General features: G+C 37.9%; 1 protein-coding gene across 1 annotated transcript; it reads left to right on the top strand.

Annotated features, from left to right (window-relative positions):
• Positions 1 to 20,109: 20,109 nt before the first annotated feature.
• LOC108172006 (MATH domain and coiled-coil domain-containing protein At3g58250-like) lies at positions 20,110 to 21,432 on the top strand. Its single transcript, XM_017328937.3, has 3 exons — positions 20,110 to 20,774; positions 20,881 to 21,038; positions 21,152 to 21,432. The coding sequence occupies exons 1-3, from the start codon at positions 20,686 to 20,688 to the stop codon at positions 21,187 to 21,189; spliced, it is 285 nt and encodes a 94-aa protein (XP_017184426.1). The 5' UTR covers positions 20,110 to 20,685; the 3' UTR covers positions 21,190 to 21,432.
• The last annotated feature ends 952 nt before the right edge of the window (positions 21,433 to 22,384 follow it).

The following is a 22,384-nucleotide window of genomic DNA, read 5'->3' as shown; positions in this document are numbered from 1 at the left end:
CTTTCAAGTGTCCATCTAAGAGACTGAATTGTCACTCTGTTTCATTTCAGACAAGTTTGAAAAGAAAAAAAGAACAAGAGGAGGAGGAGGACGAAAAATGGCATAAGACACAAGCTCAACTTTATACTATCATTAAGGTTAAGACTTCTTCTCTTTCCCCGCTTTCACCATTACTTTTTCAGAAGTGCTAGTACAGGGACTTGATGTACATCAAAGAATTATGAGAGAGGCTATTTATTAATATGCTTAGGTTGCTCGAGATGAGAATCTGGTAAAACAAATTGGAAGGGAACATACTTCGACCTTGTGGACCATGACAAAGTTCGTAGTTTCCCCATTAAGAAACAGATTCCCGTTTATGTTTTCAAGGTACGGCAGTACAGGTTCACTTTTCGGCATTCATGTCTGGTTTTTCCTTTTATACCCTTTCGGGTTTTTGTAATTGATGATTGTTGAGGGCAGCAGATTCTTAATTCAGTTTGAAATGGTTCCCAGGAGTGGTTGCACAAGAGTTTGGCATACCAGTGCAATTTCTGCGGTTTTGGATTTGGGCCAAGAGACACAACCACACATACTGCCCCATTCGACCATTGACACCCGAAGAACAATTACAATCAGTAATTACTTTACACTTTCTACTTTTTAAGTGCCCAATGAATGGATTTGTTGGAAGTCCATATTTGAAATGATCAGAAGACTAGTAGTGTTTTGATGTGCTTATTGTTGCCTTTCACAGCTTCGTATACGTTCCTTATGCGTGCTAATCAAGACCTTTTGTTTCGTAGGTCGAAAAATTGAAGGTCTATATAAACAGCACAAAAATTCAGAGATAATGTTGTTTTTAGAAGTAGAGCTTGGGCCGGAATCCAGTCTCTATCATTGTGTTGACCTATGGTTTGAGATTTACTTGCAGCAACAATTTCTGTACGGAAGATGTTTTCTTATGATTTTCTTGCTTCGATGCAATTCTCCAGGATAAACGTCCTATTCCTCCGCCTGAGAAAACCAAAGAAGATATCTTGCTTTTGTTTAAGCTTTATGAACCGGAGAAATGAGAACTACGGTACCTCTGGCTCTTTCTGCTGAGCTAAATAGTTTTTCCTTTTAATTCATTGTTTGTGATTAAGTTTCTTTGTGTATACCAGTTTCGTTGGTAGGTTTTTTGTGAATATTTCTAGCGAGCCAGTAGAGATTTTAGCAAAATTAAATCAACTGGCTGGTTTTTCCCGAGGAAGAAATTGAACTTCATGAGGTCTATTTCACATCTATTTTTTTTTGCAAATAGCCGTGTCATAACTATCAGATGCACGTTTCGGTTACCTGTTTTTATGCTACATTCAGGAAATAAAGTTCGACCCAAGGGACAGGTGTGATCATCTCGGCAAGAGGACCTCATTTCGATTAAGTGAGGTAAGTGTTGCTATATTGCAAGCTTGGCATATTGCAAACAAGTGCCTGAAATAGGAATGAACAGTTTTGCTGCTATCCGGATTGCTAGGTAAATATTAGTGCTTTGTTTTTCCGATTGAAGATGGGGACATTATCTGCTTTCAAAAATCCACTCCACTTGAAAGCGAAGAAGAATGTTTATATCTTGACGTCCTTTCATTTTTGGAATATTTAAATAAAATCCTGGTACAGGATGTGGAAGCTTTTACATGTTTTTCGCACCTCCTTTTACTTTTTTCGGGTGGACTGTCATTACGGTATTATAAGAGTTGCCTTAGGTTTTCTAACCTAACTATATTGACCATTGAGTGATTTGGAGTTCTATAGATCGTTCATTTCCGTTCTTTGGAGAAGCCAAACGAGGATGATTTTATTTCAGAATTGTGAGTACTTCTGTCTAGAACCATTGTCCCTCATAGTTGATAAAGGTTTGTTTGTTTTGGATGATTTTGGTTATATTTTGGATCGGTTTCTTAGCAGAGAATGGAGAGGACTTGGAGATGTGATTGACTGCTTGATTGGCTATGTAAAATGCAGCAGCTCAGATTTCATTAACTAAGGGAAATGTAGTAGGGTATGGTGCATTGCCATGACCCATACTTGTGTAAAAAGGTGATTGACAAGAGGCTTAACAACCATTTTAACCTTACTACTCCATATTTAATCATAGTCCTTCATTTGGGTTTTAAGTGACCTAATATGGAGTGTACACTTGTCACTCACACACTCACACATTCATTTAAACAAAAACTAGCCGTTGGAAGCTTTAACCCTTTATTTCTTCTTTCTTCTTCGATGTAGATAGAAACCATGCTCAGGAGCTCCTTGCTGCCTTCGATCCTTCGACTTCAGAAGCTGTTTAGCTTCCAAAACTCCCTTCTAAACTGCTTATGGGAGTCATTCCAAGCAATCCCCTCAGGTAATTGAATCTCTCATTCTGTAATGCTTTTGTGAAAATGTCTGTGATCTGATCTTCTATGTTGCAATAAATTAGCTTGATTGTGTTGTTCTGCAATGCCTCTCTGATGAAATGATATCTTCTTTTGATGTGCTTTGTTCTCTGATGAAATACTGGGTTTTTGGTCATGGCAGTTGCAGAGGTGTTGTCACACAAAAGTGGTGTGGCATCAACCTGCAATTCGCCAAAGTCTTTGAGTATAAACCTTAGCCAAATAGCTTGAGCTGTAGCTTCTGATACACTCATATACTCTGCCTCGGTTGTGGACAGTGCAACACTTTGTTGCTTCACAGAGGCCCATGAAAATTCCCCTTATCCAAAGGTGAAAGCATAGCCCGATATGCTTCTGCTATCATCTTCACTGCCACCTTAGTCATTGTCACAAAATCCGTTGACTTCCTCATTTCATACTTGATCCCATAATCAAGTGTTCCTTGCACATATCTTAAAACTCTCTTTGCTGTTCCCATGTGTATCTTGCTAGGATTCTGCATAAACCTAGAAAGTAGGCTTGCTAAGAACATTAGATCCGGCCTTGTTGCAGTTAGATACAATAGACTGCCAACAATGCTTTTATAGAGACTAGCATCTGCAGGTTCACTTCCATACTCCTTCTTAAGCTTTTCATTTGCAATTAGGGGTGCAGAGACTGGTCTGCTTCCCTTTAATCCAAACTTTTCAAGCAAAGTTTTAGCATACTTCCTTTGATGAATAAAGATGCTAAATGAGTAAGAGGCCTAGGTCAGTCATTTCATACCTCTTCATCATCTCTTCCTTGAACTCTTCAATCATTGCAACATCATTTCCAGTGTAGACAACATCATCCACATAGATTGAGACAATGAGTGTCTTGTTGTTGCTTTCTGTCTTGGTGTAGAGTGTAGCTTCACTAGGACTTTTCTGAAATCCTTTCTCAGTGAAATAGGAATCAATCTCACTGTACCAAGCTCTTAGAGCTTGTTTTAGGCCATAGAGAGCCTTCCTTAGCTCGTACACCTTTTCTGGAAACTCTTGATTTGTGAACCCTTGAGGTTGTTCTACAAACATCTCATCCTCTAGCACTCCATTTAAAAATGCAGATTTGACATCCAATTGATGTAGTTTCCAACCCTTCTTGGCTGTTAGAGCTATCAAGGTCCTTATGGTGTCTAACCTTGCTACTGGAGCAAAGGTTTCATTGAAGTCTACACCTGGTTTCTATGAGTAACCTTTGGCAACCAACCTGGCCTTGTTCTTTTGCATAGAACCATCTAGGTTGAGCTTGGTTTTGTACACCCATTTCACTCCAATCACAGGCTTGTCACTTGGTCGATTTACACATTCCTAAGTATCATTTTTCTCTATCATTTCAAGCTTTTCCTTCATTGCTTTCTCCCAAGCTTTGTCTTTCTCAGCTTCTTCATATGTTTCTGGTTCCATTACACAGTAATTACATGTAGCATATATCTCATCCAAGTTTCTCAACCTCACTGGAGTTGAACTTGGAGTTGTTATCTATGATTGACTCGGTTGTGGACTCATGCTAGCTTGCTGTGGAGTCCCTTGTATGTCACCATTTTCTGTGACTTCTTCTTAAACTGAGGTCTCCATAGGCTCCCTTGTTTACCTTTTGTTGAGGTCAAGTTGTAAAGAGACATTGTCCTTCTCTTCTACCCTTGTTTCCCAGTTCCATGTTGAGTCTTCATCAAATATAACATCCCTTGATAGGATTATCTTCTGAGTTGACAGATTGTAAACTCTGTACCATTTCTCACTGGTTCCATAACCCACAAAAAACACCCTTGTTACTTGATTTCTCCAACTTCTGCCTTAGTTGTTGAGGAATGTGGGTATAGCACACTGAGCCAACACACTCACATATGCTTCACAGAAGGCTTCCTTCAACTGAACACTTCAAATAGAGTCTTATTGTCCAATGCTTTAGTAGGGCACCTATTCAATAGGTACACTGAGGTGTTCACAGCTTCACCCCAAAATGTATAGGGCATGTTCTTCTCATGCATCATAGACTTAGCCATTTCGACTATAGTCCTATTCTTCCTTTCTGCAATGTCATTCTGTTGTGGTAAATATGCCACAGTGAGTTGCTTCTCCAACCCCAAATCTTCATAGAATGCATTAAACTCAAGAGAAGTGTACTCTCCCCCTATCATTTCTTAGTCTTTTGATTTGATATCCACTTTGCAATTCCACCATTGCCTTGAACTTCTTGAATATTGTGAATACTTCAGACTTGAACCTCATGAAATACACCCAACACATCCGTGAGTAATCATCAATGAAGGTTAGGAAATACTAGTTTCCATTGATTGTTGTTGTTTGCATTGGTCCACACATATCCGTGTGAATCAATTCGAGTGGCTTTGTTGCCCTCCAAGCCTTTCCAGCTTCAAATGGATCTCTGTGATGTTTGCCAAATACACACCATTCACAGGTTTCATTGCATTGATCCATCTTTGGTATACCTTGCACCATTTCATGTTTTTGCAGATTTTGTAAGCTTGTCATATTTAAATGACCAAGCCTTTTGTGCCATAACTTCATAGAACCTGTCACACTTGCTTTCCTTGATACTTCCTCTAGGTACTTCAACATAAGTGGAAAGCTTCTGTTTTTCACTTCCACTATACTCACTAAGTTTGATAGGGACTTGTCATCATAGATCTCAATCACAATTCCCCCCAAGAGTAGGAAATAACCATGCTCCATCATTTGACCCACACTAAGTAGATTCTCATCCAATCCATGCACTAACATCACTTCCCTTATGCATCTTCTTCCTTTCTTAGTGTTATGACCAGAGTTCCTCTTTCAGTGGCTTTGACAATGTTTCCATCCCCCATTTTCAATTTTCCAGTGAAGTTTGTGTCAATATCAATGAGTAATGACTCATGTGCAGTCATATGGTTGCTGCAACCACTATCAATGTACCACACTTCATTGTTTTTCTCCACTTTTGCATTGAAAGCACATGACACATTTGTTTCTTCTTCAACTTGGTTTGCACAGTTCACTTGCTGCACATTTCTTGATCTGCAATCCTTCATAATGTGCCCGAACTTGTTACATTTGTGACATCTAGGCTTGTCCTTGAACCAACACTCCCCAAGATAGAATTTATCACAGTGCTTGCATTGTTGCTTGGTTCTTGGACCTTCATTTAAGTTGCTGCCTTAGTTAGGTCTAGGGTTTTGATACCATTTTCCTTCCCATTTCTTGTTCTTGCTCTTCCACTGTGGTTTTTGTTTGCTTGCACTAGCTTGACTACTAGATCCAACATTGAGTGATTGAAAAGCTTTCTCAGGTGAAAAATTAGCATGCCTCTCAAGCCTTTGGTCAAAAGCTCTTAAAGATGCCATCACTTCTTGCACACTAAGAGTTTCAGTGTCTTTGGTTTCTTCAATAACACTCACTATTGAATCATAGGGTTTAGTCAAACTAATCAATAATTTCTAGACAATTCTTTCATTAGGCAGTTCTTCACCATATGTTCTCATCTTATTTACAACATCAAATAGCCTAGTAAAGTAATCTTTCAACAACTCATTTTCCGTCATTCTTGTATACTCGAAATATCTCCTAAGGGACTGAAGTTTTACCTTTCTAACTTTGGTGTCTCATCTGTACTCTTGTTGTAAAACTTCCTAAGCTCCCTTTGCAATCTCTTCATTTGTTATCCTCGAGAAAATTGTGCCTGAGACAGCACCTTGGATGATTCCAAGTGCTCTAGCATCCTCCATTCGGTTATGCTTCAGTGTTTTGAGTTGTGTTTCTGTGAGGTCCTCCTCTAGAGCATCGACCTCCATCTCAGGTAGTTCATACCCATGTTGAACCATATCCCATATATCATAGGACTTGAAAATGGTTGTCATTCTTATTCTCCAAAAGTCATAGTTCTCTCCATCAAAGATTGGAGCTTTTAGCTCACTGCTACTGCTTGATCCCTTCATTTGCAGAATTGTTTATTGGTTGTTGTTGTTGAGGACACTAAGTAGGTGCTCCCAAATATCTCAACTTGCACAAAGTGCGCCCAGAAAGTTGTAAGATCAGAAAACTAGCTCTGAGGCCATGATAAAGGTTTGTTTGTTTTGGATGATTTTGTTTATATTTTGGATCGGTTTCTTAGCAAAGAATGGAGAGGACTTGGAGATGTGATTGACTGCTTGATTGGCTATGCAAAATGCAGCAACTCATATTTCATTAAGTAAGGGAAATGTAGTAGGGTGTGGTGCATTGCCATAACCCATACTTGTGTAAAAAGGTGATTGACAAGAGGCTTAACAACCATTTTAACCTTACTACTCCATATTGAATCCTAACCCTTCATTTGGGTTTTAAGTAACCTAATCTGGAGTGTACACTTGTCACTCACACACTCACACATTCATTTAAACAAAAACTAGCCGTTGAAGGCTTTAACCCTTCATTTCTTTTTTCTTCTTCGATGCAGATAGAAACCATGCTCGGGAGCTCCTTGCTACCTTCGATCCTTTGACTTCAGAACCTGTTTAGCTTCCAACAATAGTAGGAGTGTCCGTCATTGTTGTGTTAGTCAGTGCTGCAACTGTTTTTTTTTTCTTCGTGTTTTCTAGGTCAAAGCTACACACTTACAATGATACAGTGGAGAAGGTAGCTCGCAAAATTGGTTTAGAAGATCCCACCAAAATCAGACTCATTGTTTATAGCTACTATTCTCAACAACCTAGGCGCCAACCGATCAATTAACGGAGCGTAAAGCATTTAACAGATATGCTCGTCCATTACAATCTAGTAGGTGGCACTATATTGAGATGCCTCTGTCGTTTAATTTATTATTGATGCTCATTGTGATTGTCGTTCTCTATACAGGGCTCTGATATTCTATATTATGAAGTCCTAGACATCCCTTGGCCAGAAGTGCAAGCCCTAAGGTCATCTCCAACGGAGAGAGCTAAGGGTTCAAAAGCTAAAAAATGGCTTGATTTGTCCAAAAACTCATCTCCAATGAATAGCTATGTTATAATTCTATAAAGCCTACCAGACTATTATTTGGCCAAAAGAGCATCAAACTGACCAAATGTAGCCCCCCTCTTAGCCCCTTTTTGGGGTCCAGCTCCTCAACTGTAATAACTTATTCAAATTCAACAGTTATATTTGAAACCATCTAACAATAATTTAACTAAATTAACCAATAAATTTAAAGTATAAACTTAAAACTAATAAATTATTGAAGGGGCTATGTTTAGCCCTTTCGGTTGGAGATAGTATAAGAGTATGGCATGATAATGTTGATTTAATAATAATTTTTTTGCATGGCTATAATTCTGAACGGGGCTATATTTAACCCTTTCGGTTGGAGATGACCTAAGAAGTCTACAAGTTGCTTTTCATCCTACTACAAAAGATGAGGTCGTGAAATATTTGATCGTATTCTCTACTTATGGACCGTTATTACACCATTCAACTCATCATAATCTTTTGTAATTTGTTCACAGTTGGAGATTCACTGTATTAGATTGCCCAAACAGAACACTGTCGGGGATGTGATTAGTATACTTAAAAGGAAGGTTAGATGTCTTTATTTTGGCATTGCTTATTTAAAATATGTTGCTACTACATTTTATTATCCATGATTGTCCATCTAAAAACTTCTGCCAGCTATACGAGCAGTTCCATTTGTGTTTGGTGCTGTTTTGTTTTGTATCCAAAACCAAATGGCGCTGTCATAAATTGATATTTCTATTTTCCTTCTGAAGTTTTTTCTTGTAAGACACAAATCTTATGCACAATGTCTGTAGCAATCTTGTTCTGAGAATCATGTGTAGACACAATCGACAGATACTCGAAGTAAAAACATCCCCACACACCCTAGCCAAATCCCCCATTTTCATCTTAGAGTTGTGCATAACTGGTTTTACTCAACGTACGATGTATCTGAAATAGGTCCAGCTGTCTCATCCAGATGCAGATATTAGACTGCTTGAGGTTTACCATCACAAGATTCATAGGGTAAGTACTTGTTCTTGTATCAGCATGGATTAGGGTTTGCCCAGAAAGTGTGGCTTTTCCCCATTTATGTCGTTGACCGATTGTATGAGACTTTGATCTCTTATTTATGTGTTTCAAATGAAAGAGCATTCATAATTTCTCATGTTTCCTTTTCAGATCATCCCATGCAGTGAAAAAATTGAGAATATTGAAGATGTTGAGAATAAGTCCCACATAGGAGGGACCTTGTATGGGCTTATAAGAGGTTATGCTACTCCTCATATTGCCATTTAGTGTTGTGATGGAACCCCAATCTATGAAGAAAGTTGAGGTTCCACTGTATGTAAAACCAATTGGCAATATAGGGAGTAGCTCAACCTCTTATAAGCCCATCCAAGGTCCCTCTTCCTATCAATGTGGCCAATTGGTTTTATGATGGAAGGTCCCTCCTCCATCATAAAACCAATTGGCAATATGAGGAGTATAAGCCCATGTAAGGTCCCTCCTCCCATCAATGTGGAACTTATTATCAAGAAGACTGGTTATGGACTTTACGAGCTGAGGAGGCAAGTTCCTTTTCCTGCTTCTCTTTTTTCACCTCTCCAAGACCCTGCGTAAAGCGGGAGCCTTGTGCACTGGGTACGACCTTTTTTTTATGGTCAAGAACTGTAATATTTACGTGGTTTTCCGGTTTTTAATCTGCATTCATATACTGTATAAGACTAGAATGGCCTGAAATTCGATTCCAGTGTCTTTCTGAAGCTGAGTTCTTTGTATTTTTTGTGTATCAGATTCCAGAAGAAGTGAAAATCTTGAGGCTTCATCAACGCTTGATTCAAGTTTACCACTTCACAAAAGAGACTGCAAAGAACAAGATGGTATTGGAATTTTCTAAAAAAATTCAAAGAAGGAAATTTTGATAATTTTTAATGCGAGTTTTCTTTTCCGAATCAAAATATTGGCTTACTAGTTCAGTTAAACCTAGAGAATTATTGCACCAAGTACTTTTTGATTCTTTTTAATGATCTTGTTCACTGTTCTTTGTACACATTTCAAATAGCAAGTAATAAATTTCGAGAAACCTTTCTTCCTGGTCATCCATGAAGGTGAAACTTTAGCAGAAGTTTAAAGTACGCGTACAAATAAAGGAAACTGCAGGATCCCAATAAAGAGTTCATGAAGGTACTTCACCCACACCTTATATCTATTAGGTTGTCACAAGAGGAATATAGTGTTCTATATTGCTAGAATTTAGCGGTTCTTTATTGCCACCTCGTCTATTTCCCTTTCGGTTGTGCTGTAGAAGTTTGCATTCATGTCACTTAGTCGTTCAGAGTATTTGTAGGATTCTGATATTGTTTCTAGCTGATTTCAGGTATGTATATGGTCTATTGCAATTCATGTCCTTTTTCTTTCATATTATATGTCTGAGGGTCAATCTGAACCGTTGTTGTGGGTATTCGTATTGCTTTGATGTTCAACTTTTGAACTTTGTTTTCTTCAGAGAAGAGATGTTTATGGTGCATGAGAGCAGTACCATGGGTTGGAGCACTCTCCGGTAAGTGGTGCAGAAAAAAAAGACGAAGAGATCAAAGCTCGATTGGGACTGACCATGCATAAATTGTAAAGTTGTGAATGACAATGAATGATGTATTGGATTACTTGTGTTGTAAGCCACTTGTTTATCGAGTTGTTAACGACATAATTAATCTAATAGTCCTAGTAAAATAAGGATTATGGAGTCTTAACCTTTGCACTTGACCTCAAAAACATCTAATAGGTTTCGCTACAAAGATATAGAATCATGGTAGGACTCAATCACTTAAGTGATAGGATTTGATTTTCACAACCAATAATAGGTCGGCTGCGATTAAACCATAATGATATAAATACTATGGTTAAGTCCCTGCTTTCATATGCTTAATCTCTCAGATACGCTAAACCCTATTCATATAGCAGAGAGATATTATTGAAGTACTGGAAGTAGAAGACTCCTTTTGAAACCCTAGCAGTCATGGCGTCTTTTTCCTCTGCTTTGGAAGATAAGTTTATTTCCCTTAATTGTTTGATTGGTTTATTGTAATTATTTATGTTTTATCTGTGATCCTAGTAACTTGTTGTTTTTCGAATTACTTCTTACATAAATGTCAAAAGAGAAGATAGCATGGCCACTTACGATGTCAAGGCAGCATAACTCGAGTCTGAATTGGCGGAAGTTAAAGGCAAAACAAGCAGACTCTGTTAGATTATATGTTTTGTATTGTGATTCAATGGATTTATGTATGGATTTCTGAGAATTGCAGAGAGTATTCACAGTGATGAAAGCAAAACTAATTTCATTGATTCTCACCTTCTCTCTACAAGTGCGATCGGAATATGTCCGTTGCAACAGAAAATGAATAATTCCACTCTCTCTCTCTCTCTCTCTTCTAACATAAAGAAATGATCTCACCCCTCCATGTCATCTATCCTATGAGATAGTTAAATGTGTCACATAATATCACTTATACTAACTTAATCTAGATCATCCATTTGGAATGTGATCCAAGGGCTTTGATTAAAACAAACAAAATGGCTAAAGCTATTTCTACTAATACACTTACATATTAACAATCCATTCTAAGTGTTTAGCTGAAATCACCCCCAAAGCTTTCCTCAAATACTCAAATAGATCTCTAGCCAAGGCCTTTGTGAATATATCAACAATTTGCTCTTCAGTTTTGCAATAGATTAGATCAATTTCATCATTCTACAATGCATCTCTGATGAAATGGAACCTTCTGTTGATATGCCTTGCCTTGTGATGTGCTATTGGATTCTTCGAAATTGCTATGGCAGAGGTGTTATCACATAAAATTTGAGTTGGCTCCACTTTTTCCTCACCAAAGTTTAAGAGAACAAACCTTAACCAGATGGCTTGTGCAATTGCTTTTACAACACTTACATAATCTGCCTCTGCAATGGATAATTGACACGTCCCGATCCTGATATTCCCCGAATACCAGGATAAGCACGGCCGACACCCGAGGGTGACGAAAGCCATTTATTGAGTGCAAAAGCTGAAAATAAGGGATAAATAAGACTTATAATTATAAAAGAATAAAGAACATGAACGTGTTCAGAGCATACAACTACTAGAACACTAAAAGAAATAATATAAAATTGAATTAATAAAGTAATGGGTCCTACACCGAGAGGACTCGACAATGCTGATGCGGAAGTGCCTTGATGCCGGAATTGTATGTCTCGATTCTAAACCCTGAAGGGGGCTCAAAACAAACATGAGTGGACCAAGTTGATATAGATATAATAAAACAGTTATCAACATACTAACCCCCAGGTTTTATGAAAACACACATATAATGATAAACATAGGTTTTCCGAAACCTAGCATGTCGTGCAATGTCTCAAATCATAACTTGTATATATAATAATCACTAGTGAATGTCCGATAACCCCCATGCCCCATGTTGGTTCCCCGTCTCTGAGCAGACAGTCAGAGGAAAATACACTTCAGGCCCCATGCCGGCTCCTGTGCTAATAGCCAGAGGAAACACACTCTAGGCCCTATGCCAACACCAAACCGTCACTCGGGATGGACCGGAATCTATCCCTACGTCCCGTAGTAAAAAAGACCAGTAGGTAAGTATAAAACCATTGAACATATATATATGTATTGAAAAGCAACTTTATAGTATAAAGTCATCCATCATCTATACTATAAAGAGGTGTTCGAAACATGTTCTAAATATCATATCGTCATCCATGGGATATTCTATAAGAACATGGGTTATAGGAAAAATAATAGTAAGCCTCAGTAAGCATGTTATCTCACAAAACATTTCATAAAACATAATCATTAAATCATGCTTTTCATGTATGCATTTCTACTATTTAAACATGCATTTTTAGAAAGGGTCCACTCACAGATACTTAGCCGTCGAAGAGCCACGCAAACTAGCAAACACAAAAACATCACAATAATTGCCTCTAAGCACGTAAAGGGTCCAATTAATAAAACTATACTCAAGCGATTTAATTTGGGAAAGCAGACGTCGAAAACGGATTCAGAACGTCGAATTACCCTGAGAAAGGTCCCAGATAATTTTGTAAACGTCAATAGAATATTCCAAAGAATATTTCCTGATGGAAAATTCTCTAATGGAATATTCCTTGATGGAATATTCCACATAAAGGGTTTGGGTCGGTTAGGGTTTAGGGTTTAGGACTTTAGGGTTTAGGTTTAGGGCTTTAGGGCTTTAGGGTTTAGGGTTAGACTTAGGGGTTTAGGGTTTATAGGAAAAATGTTTAGAATTTGGGTTTTAGAATTAGAGTTAATGGGTTTCGGAAAAATGGGTGGGCTGGGTTAGGGTTTAAACTTCACGGGCCCAAAGGCCCAATCTCCTTACGGCCCGAATGCCTAATTTGAAAAAGGTTTTGTGTTTATAGATAAGGCCCAAAGGCCTTTTACAATTTAATTAAACCAAAACAATTAATAATAAACGAAAATGACTTGGGCTTGGGTCTGAAACGGGCCTAAGGCCCGATGGTCTCTGAGGTGGCCTAAAAGGCCTGGTTCGACTAGGAAAGGTGGACGCCGGACCTCAGGGAAGAGGAAGGCCAAAATTCGGCCGGAAAGTTCCTTAACTTTAAACGTTCATAACTTTGTCAATACTCAACGAAATCAAGTGATTCAAAAATGGAAACCATAGCCCTCGAAGAGACAAAGAGAATGGTACCTAGTAAAATGTCTAACTCACCGTGTTTTGGCCAAAAAACGCCTCAAAAGGGGCTATGCTCGCCGGAAAATATGGAGAATGCTCCCCGAGCAGTTTTCACATTTAAACCTTCACCAAAAACCAGTTTTTAGCAACCACTAAGCCTTCTAGACTACTAGGGAGAAAGATGGAACAGTGGTTCAACTTACCTTCATTGGAAAACACTTGCACAGTGATTGTGCATAGTGTCAAAGATAAACCGGAGATGTGAATGAGAGAATGGAGGTCCGAGTGATGGTGATGGGTGGTGCGTCATGGCCAGTTGGGTGTGAGAATGAGTGTGTGTGGGTGGGTGGATGGGGGTGCATCGGAAAGGTATGGAAAGAGTTGTTGAGAGAGATAGGAATGAGACAGAGGGAGCTCAGAGAGAAGGAAATAATAAAGAAATGAGAAGGAAAAGGAACTGATGACACAAATAAAGGGGTAGGCCCCTTGGGCTCACCAATTAAGACCAAAAATATTTTTAAAATGGGGTATGGTGTAACAATAATGCTACATTACTTTGCTTGATTGAGGCCCAAGAGAATGCCCCAGAACCAAAATTGAAAACATAGCCTGAAGTACTCTTCATATCATCTTTACTCCCTGCCCAATCACTATCACAATAGCCAATAAGCACAACATCTTTGTCTTTCTCATATGCAATTCCATAATCCAGTGTTCCTTGGATATACCTCAGCATCCTCTTTGCAGTTCCTATGTGCTTTCTGGTTGGATTATGCATAAATCTTGCTAGCAAACTCGCAACAACATAATATCAAGTCTTGTAGTTGTTAAGTATAACAAACTACCAACAATAAAGACTTTCATCAACAATTTCACTACCATCAACTTTTCATAGTTTTTCATTTGTTGCAAGTAGAGTGGCAACATATTTGCAATCCTTCAGTCCAAACTTCTCTAGCAAGGTTCTAGAATATTTCTTTTGATGCATGAAGATGCAGTCTTCTGTTTGAATTACATCAAGCCCCATGAAGTGATGCAACAGACCTAAATCTGACATCTCATATTTCTTCATCATTTCATCTTTAAACTCATCCATCATTGCACTAGAAGTTCCTGTGTATATGATGTCATCCACATACAAAGAAACAATGAGAATTCATGCTTCAGTTGCTTTGATGTAAAGAGTTGCCTCACTTGGACTTCTATGAAAGCCAGCATTATAGAAATAAGAGTCAATCTCTTCATACCAGGCCCTTAGTGCCTGTTTCAAACCATAGAGCGTTTCTTGAGCTTGTAAACCTTGTTTTCCTTTCCTGCAACCACAAACCCAAGTGGCTGATCCATATACACTTCTTCATTTAGAACCCTATTCAAGAATGCTAATTTTACATCAAGTTGGAATAATCTCCACCATTTCTGTGCAACTAAACCAATTAGAGTTCTAATTGTATCAAGTCTTGCCACATGAGCAAATGTCTCATTGAAATCAACCCCAGGCTTTTAAGAGTACCTCTTTGCAACCAATCTTGCTTTGTATAGATCCAACTAGGTTTAATTTTGTCTTGTAGATCCACTTGACACTAATTACTGGCTTGTCAAATGGTTTATCAACAAGCTCTCAAGTGTAGTTCTTCTCTATCATAGCAATTTCTACCTTCATTACTTTCTGTCATGGCTCATCTTTGGCTGCCTCCTCAAAGCTTTTAGGCTCAACAATACACAAATTACACTTGGCATACACTTCTGTCATGCTCTTGAATTTCAGTGGAGTGTGGTCATATTCTTGAGGACCTGTTTTATTCTGCATTAGTACCAATCTTGAACTATTTTCAATTGATTCACAAGTTTCAGATGCTGGTATCAGAGGCTCATTACTTATATCACATCTATCACTTGAACTCCCTTCTTCCCTTTGTTCACAAAGATCTTCATCAGTTATTGGTACACTGATACTCTTCTCAGATTGACATTTCTAATCTCAGCAAGCATTTTCATCAAATATAACATCCCTTGATACAATCATCTTCTTTGAATCAAGGTTATAAAATTTATAACATCCCTTGATACAATCATCTTCTTTGATACAATCATCTTCTGTTTCGGCAATTCACTATTTAATCCACCTAGTGAACAGTAACTGCCCTTAATAAATAGTGCATTCCCCTGGCAATTGCCTTTTGCATCTCCACCCCTGCACTGAATAGCCCTGGCAATTGGCAATAAAATATTAGTATTTTTTTATTTATAAAATAATACATAATAATTTTATTTGTAATTTCGGATAAGATTTTTAATCGTTCTCGTTGCGCCACGTGTCATTATCCGAAAAGCCAATAGCAATAAAATTTTTGTATTTTTTTATTTATAAAATAATTCAAAATAATTATATTTGTTATTTCGGATAAGATTTTTAATCGTTCTCGTTGCGCCACGTGTCATTATCCGCAAAGAAAATTATTGGTGATGGATTTCCGATAAGATTTTTAATCGTTGTGTCAAGGCACGTGTCATTATCTGAAAAGACAATTATTGGTGATGGATTTCTGATAAGATTTTTAACCAATCACATCGTGCCACGTGTCATAATCCGATTACAATCTTTGAGGATAGATTTCCACCAGATTTTTAACGAATGACGGCATGCCACGTGGCATTATCTACAACCTAATCCCTTCTGAATCCTCCATATAATCCCCCATCCATCCTCATAAATCTCACACCAATTTTCTCAAGATCTCTATCATTATTCATAGTTTCTGCTTCCTTCTTCGCCAAAATCCCTATCATTATTCATAGTTTTTTCTTCCTTCTTCACCAAAATCCCTATCATTATTCATAGTTTCTGCTTCCTTCTTACAATGTCTTCTTCTTCTTCTTCAAAGATGATGTGGGAAATCGAGCAAGAAGAGGAAGAATTGTTTAACCAATCACAAGGAATGTTCAATGTTGGGGATTGGGCCCAAAATGAGATGGAAGAGGATGACGAGCGTAGACGGAGAGATGACGAATCAAGAATGGCAGGAGCCTCACAATCCCGTCGAGTCGTCCAAGCTGTGGCTCATATCTGCAGGCCCAACCGTGCTGTAAACATTGATAGAAACAGGCAACGACGAGGTCAGGAGCTCTTGGACGATTATTTTGTCCGTAACAGTGCATTCCCTGATACATACTTCCGACATCGTTTTAGAATGGAACGACATTTGTTCAACAAAATCATGGGCGCTGTTTGCAACCATGATTCTTACTTTGTGCAAAAGCCGGATGCTTTTGGTGCTATGGGTCTCCTGCCTCAGCAAAAAATTACTGCTGCCTTGCGGATGCTTGCATATGGAGCAGCTGCAGACCAAGTGGACGAGATAACGAGGATGGGACAATCAACCATTCTTGAGTCCCTCATGAGGTTTTGTTCGGCAATCGAATCTATCTACACCGCAGAGTACCTCCGGATACCTACTCATATGGACTTGCAAAGGCTTCTGAAGAAAGGCGAGATGCGAGGTTTTCCAGGGATGATTGGAAGCATTGATTGTATGCACTGGACTTGGAAAAACTGTCCAAGTGCATGGCAAGGCGCTTATGGGGACAGAAAAGGATCAAAAAGTATCATTTTGGAGGCGGTGGCATCTTTTGATACATGGATTTGGCACGCCTTTTTCGGGGTTCCGGGAGCTCAAAATGACCTCAACGTCCTTGCCCAATCCCCAGTGTTCAACGATGTCCTGCAAGGAAAGGCACCAAAAGTCACGTATGAGGTCAATGGACGTATGTACGACGGGCCATACTACCTAGCTGATGGCATTTACCCAAGGTGGTCAACATTTGTCAAAACAGTGCCACGTCCGCGCAGTGCAAAGGAAAAACACTTTGCAAGATGTCAAGAAGGGTGCAGGAAGGATGTGGAGCGTTGTTTCGGTATCCTCCAAGCTCGCTGGGCGATCATCAGGGGTGCTGCCAGATTGTTTGATGTAGAGTCGCTTCGATCCATCATGATGACGTGCATCATTCTTCACAACATGATTGTGGAAGATGAGTACGATTATGAAGCCGTTGATGAATATGAGCCAGACACGATGAACAATTCAAGAACACGTATATATTGTGCTCATGACGCCACCGATGAGCCCGTGCAACATGAGCCATTAGAAAGGGATGGACGTTACAATGAAAGGATCATCCAACGATATACTGCACTTCAAAGGTCAAATATGCACAATGCCCGCCAACTTGACTTGATAGAGCACCAGTGGGAATTGAGGGGTGCTGACGATACTTAAGTTCATTAGTGTTTGTTTTTATTTGGTGTGTTTATTTTATTTTATGTGGTGTGTTTTTTTAGTTCATTTAGTGAGTTGAAATGTAATTTTATTTTATTTGGTGTTTGTTTTTATTTGGTGTGTTTATTTTATTTTATGTGGTGTGTTTTTTTAGTTCATTTAGTGAGTTGAAATGTAATTTTATTTTATTTGGTGTTTGTTTTTATTTGGTGTGTTTTTTTGGTGTGTTGATGTTATTTTATTTGGTGTGTTTAAATGTGTTTTGAATAAAGTACTAAGTTCAATAAATTGGAAACAACATAAAGTACTCTATTCAATGAATAAGAAATTACAACCCGAATAAGAAATTACAACCCGAATAAGAAATTACAACCCGAATTGATTGGAAAATTATGGGTTCGTGAATGGATGATAACCATCACCTAACCAATTTGTGGTGCTAGGATGATCTTCTCTTGTCATGCTAGGATAATCTTCTCTTGTGGTGCTAGGACCATCTCCTCTTGCTCTCGCTTCTCTTGCACGCATCCTTCGCACCACATCCGCTTTCTCTGACTTCCAAAAATATTTAGAGTCTGGAGACTTCCCTTCTAAAGGCTCCTTCATAATGTCACGATCTCGTTCAGCCATTCTTTCTTCTCTTCTATGTTCCCTTTCTTGCCGAAGTAGTTCTCTTTCTCTCTCATCAGCTTCAAATTTTCTCTCAAAAGCTGCAGCTTTTGCATCCTCTCTAGCCTTATCAGCCTCAAATTTAGCCATTTCCCGGGCCAAATTCAATTCACCTTGGCGGGCAAGATCTTCCATATACTTTGCATAATCATTCTTGGAAGCATTACCTTTTCTCTTTGAAGCCTTCTTACCTTGAGGCCTAATTGGATAACGGGTCGACCCCGACGCTTGTTCAACGGGGGGCGTTTCAAGCACTTCTTCATCATCTTCATCATGATCATGCGAGGCATGCTCAGGTGTAGAGTGTAGAGGGGTGCTGTTCATGAAAACTTCTGGACCGACATGCACAACTCTAATTTAGGACAATCTTTGACAATATTCCAACATTCAAACCGGGTGAATGTTTTGTTTTTGCTTTTGGTTTTGGCACCATACCAAGCTTGTGCTTGAAGTTCCTACACAAACAAATAATTATAATGAGAATAGGTAACAAATAAATAATTATAATGAAAGTATGTAACAAATAAATAATACAAACAAATAATTATAAATGAAAGTAGCTAACAAATAATTATAATGAAAGTAGGTAACAAATAAATAATACAAACAAATAAATATAATGAAAGTAGCTAACAAATAATTATAATGAAAGTAGCTAACAAATAATTATAATGAAAGTAGGTAACAAATAAATAATACAACCAAATAATTATAATGAAAGTAGGTAACAAATAAATAATACAAACAAATAATTATAATGAAAGTAGCTAACAAATAATTATAATGAAAGTAGGTAACAAATAATACAAACAAATAAATATAATGAAAGTAGCTAACAAATAATTATAATGAAAGAAGATAACAAATAAATAATACAAACAAATAAATATAATGAAAGTAGCTAACAAATAAATAATATATTGTTACCTTATCCGTTAAATTTTCCCCACTTCGAAGATTACCACTAGCTTGTGCCAAGGCGTCTCTCCACGTACTAAACGATTGACTAAGTAATTTCCAACGACTGGACATCGATTCTTTAGTTCTTTGCCCACCCATTTTCTCAAGATAATTGGTATGAATAAGACTCCACATTTCTCGCAACTGCATCTCATTACCCGTAATCGAATCATGAGTAACTTGAACCCAACTAGTACACAACGCAACATCTTCAAGAAGCGTCCAATTCGTACCTTGTTGAGTAGTCATTTTGTTGGAAAAAAATTGGATTGAAACTTTGAAAGAAAGATAGGAATGTGGTTGAAAGTAGTTGAGAAAATATGAAATTGTGGTGTAGGGTAGAAGATAATGAGAAGGTATTTATAGGTGAAGTGAAATCAAATTTTTTTATAATTTTTCATAATTTTTTTTCGGATTTTTAAGAATTTTTTTACATTTTTTTTAAATTTTTATTCACCTAATTAATCTTTGCCGTTGGATTTAAAAAAATTTAAATTCCAACACTCCAGATTGTGCCACGTGTCACAACAGTAACATTTTAGATTTTTAAACAGTTTTTTCTTTTTTTTATATATAATTTACAAAGCCTAATAACGTGAACCGTTGATTTTAGATCAAACAGATGAAATTAAATGAGATTTTTAAATGTTTTTTACCGTTGGAAATCCAACGGTCCATAAAATATGACCGTTTCAATCGAACAGACATGGGGAAGCCACGTGGCTTCCCCAACGGTTACTTTTCAAAACTGAAATCGCGGGCCCCAGCCCTGTTTTTTTGTCAGACGACTCGCGCCCACGCGCGCGTGAAACGCACGCGCCTGACGCAACCCTCGGGCTCTCGGGCTGGCAATCCTCGACGGGCCTGCTCCTCGGGCCTCGCCTGTTGCTCGGGCTTCCATACGCTGGAGCTCATCCCCCCAGCAATTTGCTACTGTTTGATCCACAGCCCCCGAGCAACCTCCCCCGAGGTGCTCTAAAGGACCCCTTTGTATTAAAAAAGAATAGCAGATCACTTTAGACCATCTCCAAAGATGATGATTAAAATATAAAATTTAAATTTAATAACTTACGTGGTAATTTTATATTTTTAAAGTTTTGCTCTCCATACAATATGCAAATTTTAAAAGAAATCGAAGTATTATAAAACAAATTTAAAAAAAGAATCCACGGATTAAGTTGAAGAAAGAACGAGAAGAGATCGAAGTATTATGAAACGTTATATGTTAGACACAAGTACAACCTTGTGGTTTTACATTAATTCACTGTTTCGATTGCTTATACTTTGTTCATGGCGTAGTTTTTAAGCTTTATGTGTTGCATAGTTGATCTCCAAATTTTTCTTGTGTGTTTCTGTTTAAAGTGCAAGTGAGTGCATTTCATAAGGGCCAATTTGATTACGATTTTGTGTTTAGTTTTTTTATATATTTTTGTGTTAGAAATAGAGGAAAAATTTAGGGGAGAAATGAGGGATATATAAGTGATGAGGAAGAATGGTGTGAAGGAAACGCACACAGAACGAATATATTTTTGAGGCTTTATATCTTGCACTAGTTCTTAAAATTTTGATTCTTTGAGTTTTGTTGTATGTTTTGATATTTGTGATATTTGATCTTTTGGTAGTAGTTCAAGTCGACCCTTTCTAGCAGTACAGTTAATTGTCACAGCTTTATGGATCTCCAGCCATGAAATTCACTTGGACAATCGAAAACTTTACTAGGCTGAACACCAAGAAACTCTACTCTGATATCTTCCTCGCCGAGGATTATAAATGGTATGTTTACCATTTCAACTACATGTTAAAAGCTGAAATTTCCTGTGTTTGTTCTTTTTATCTTGGTGACTGGATTCTGATCAATTGCTTTGGTTTGTCTGATCAGGCGGGTACTAATATTTCCCAAGGGAAACGATGTAGACTTCTTGTCCGCGTATTTAGATGTGGCGGATTCTGAGTCATTGCCATATGGGTGGAGTAGAATTGCGGATTTCAGCTTGACTGTAGTTAATCAGATTCACAGAAAGGATTCAATGAGAGAGAGTATATTATTCTTTCCTTCTTTGTTATTCTCTTCGGTTCAAATGTCTCTTAGCTTTTTTTTTTTATTGATTCCTTAATATGATTTTTTTTTTTTTTTTTTTTTTTTTGTGCAGCCGGACAAGAGAAAGTGACTGGGGATTCACACGTTTAATATCTCTTGCTGTGCTTTGTGACCCATGCTGGGGTTTTCTGCTGAATGATATAGTCGTAATTGAAGCCGAGGTTGCTGACAACCTTACTTTGAAAAGGTTGTCTGCTGCTGAGGAACTACTGAAATCCACTTTGGCCAGTGCACCATCGGCCGAGGCTTTGGCTGCGTTAGACACTGTGAGCCTCTATTCTAGAAGCAGCCTAGCCACTCTCTGCTCAGATGCGGCTTACGAGGAGTTCACTTCCATGTGGGCACACAAAGAGCACTTCCATGTGGGCACACAAAGCTAATTTTCTCGTTCACCCACATGCCATGAACTTGAGGTGAAGATTGTTTACGATTGTTAGAAGAAGATAAATTTCCGCTGCCATGAAGAAGAATAAAGAGAAGAAAAGTGTGTGATTTCAATGCCTTGGAGGAAAGAGATTAGAAGAAGAAAAAAGTTTTGTCAAGGTAGGATACATTTCCAATCATGAAAGATTTTGGGTTTTGTTTTATTTATTTATTTTTTTAATTTAGTTTAGTTATGAGTTTGAGGAAGAAAATAAAGAAAAAAAAACAACAAGAATGAAAAAAGAATTACAGGAAAAAAATATTTGGTGGTTGGGGCTTTCAAAAAGAGACGTTACTTTCAGTTGAGCTTTCAAAAAGATTAGCGTTTGTTTCAACTGGGCTTTCAAAAAGAGGCATTGATTCCAACATATCAAGAGATTTATATATCGGGCTTTCAAAAAAAAGACGTTAGTTCCAATTGGGCTTTCGAAAAAAATAACGTTAGTTCAAGTTGGGCTTTCGAAAAGAGGCGTTAGTTCCGAGGATTATGATGTGCTCATCGGGCTTTTGAAAAGAGACGTTTGTTCTAATTAGGCTTTCGAAAAGATTGGCGCTAGTTCCAAATGGGCATTTGAAAATAGGTGTTAGTTCTGACGAATTGTGATTTGCTGAGTTTTCGGAAAGATTGGCGTTAGTTACAACATGTCAATGAAGATTTCCTCCTTGGAAAACTCATGATTTCACATCATGAGGTTGAGGGGTGATGGAAAATAAAGAGGAAAATATTTTAGGATTTGATTTAATTAGGGTTTTCATATAATTTGATTTGGTCTAGGTTTCCTTGTCTTGTAGACAAATCATTGTTTTGATTTAGTTCTTAGTATTGCTCATTTGTAATCTTATAAATACCTCATTATGGAGA

This window comes from Malus domestica, chromosome 12 (assembly GCF_042453785.1).
Source record: "Malus domestica chromosome 12, GDT2T_hap1".
NCBI classification, from domain to species: Eukaryota; Viridiplantae; Streptophyta; class Magnoliopsida; order Rosales; family Rosaceae; genus Malus; species Malus domestica.
Note: the sequence above shows the minus strand (reverse complement) of the source record. Positions and strands in the feature narration are given on the sequence as shown.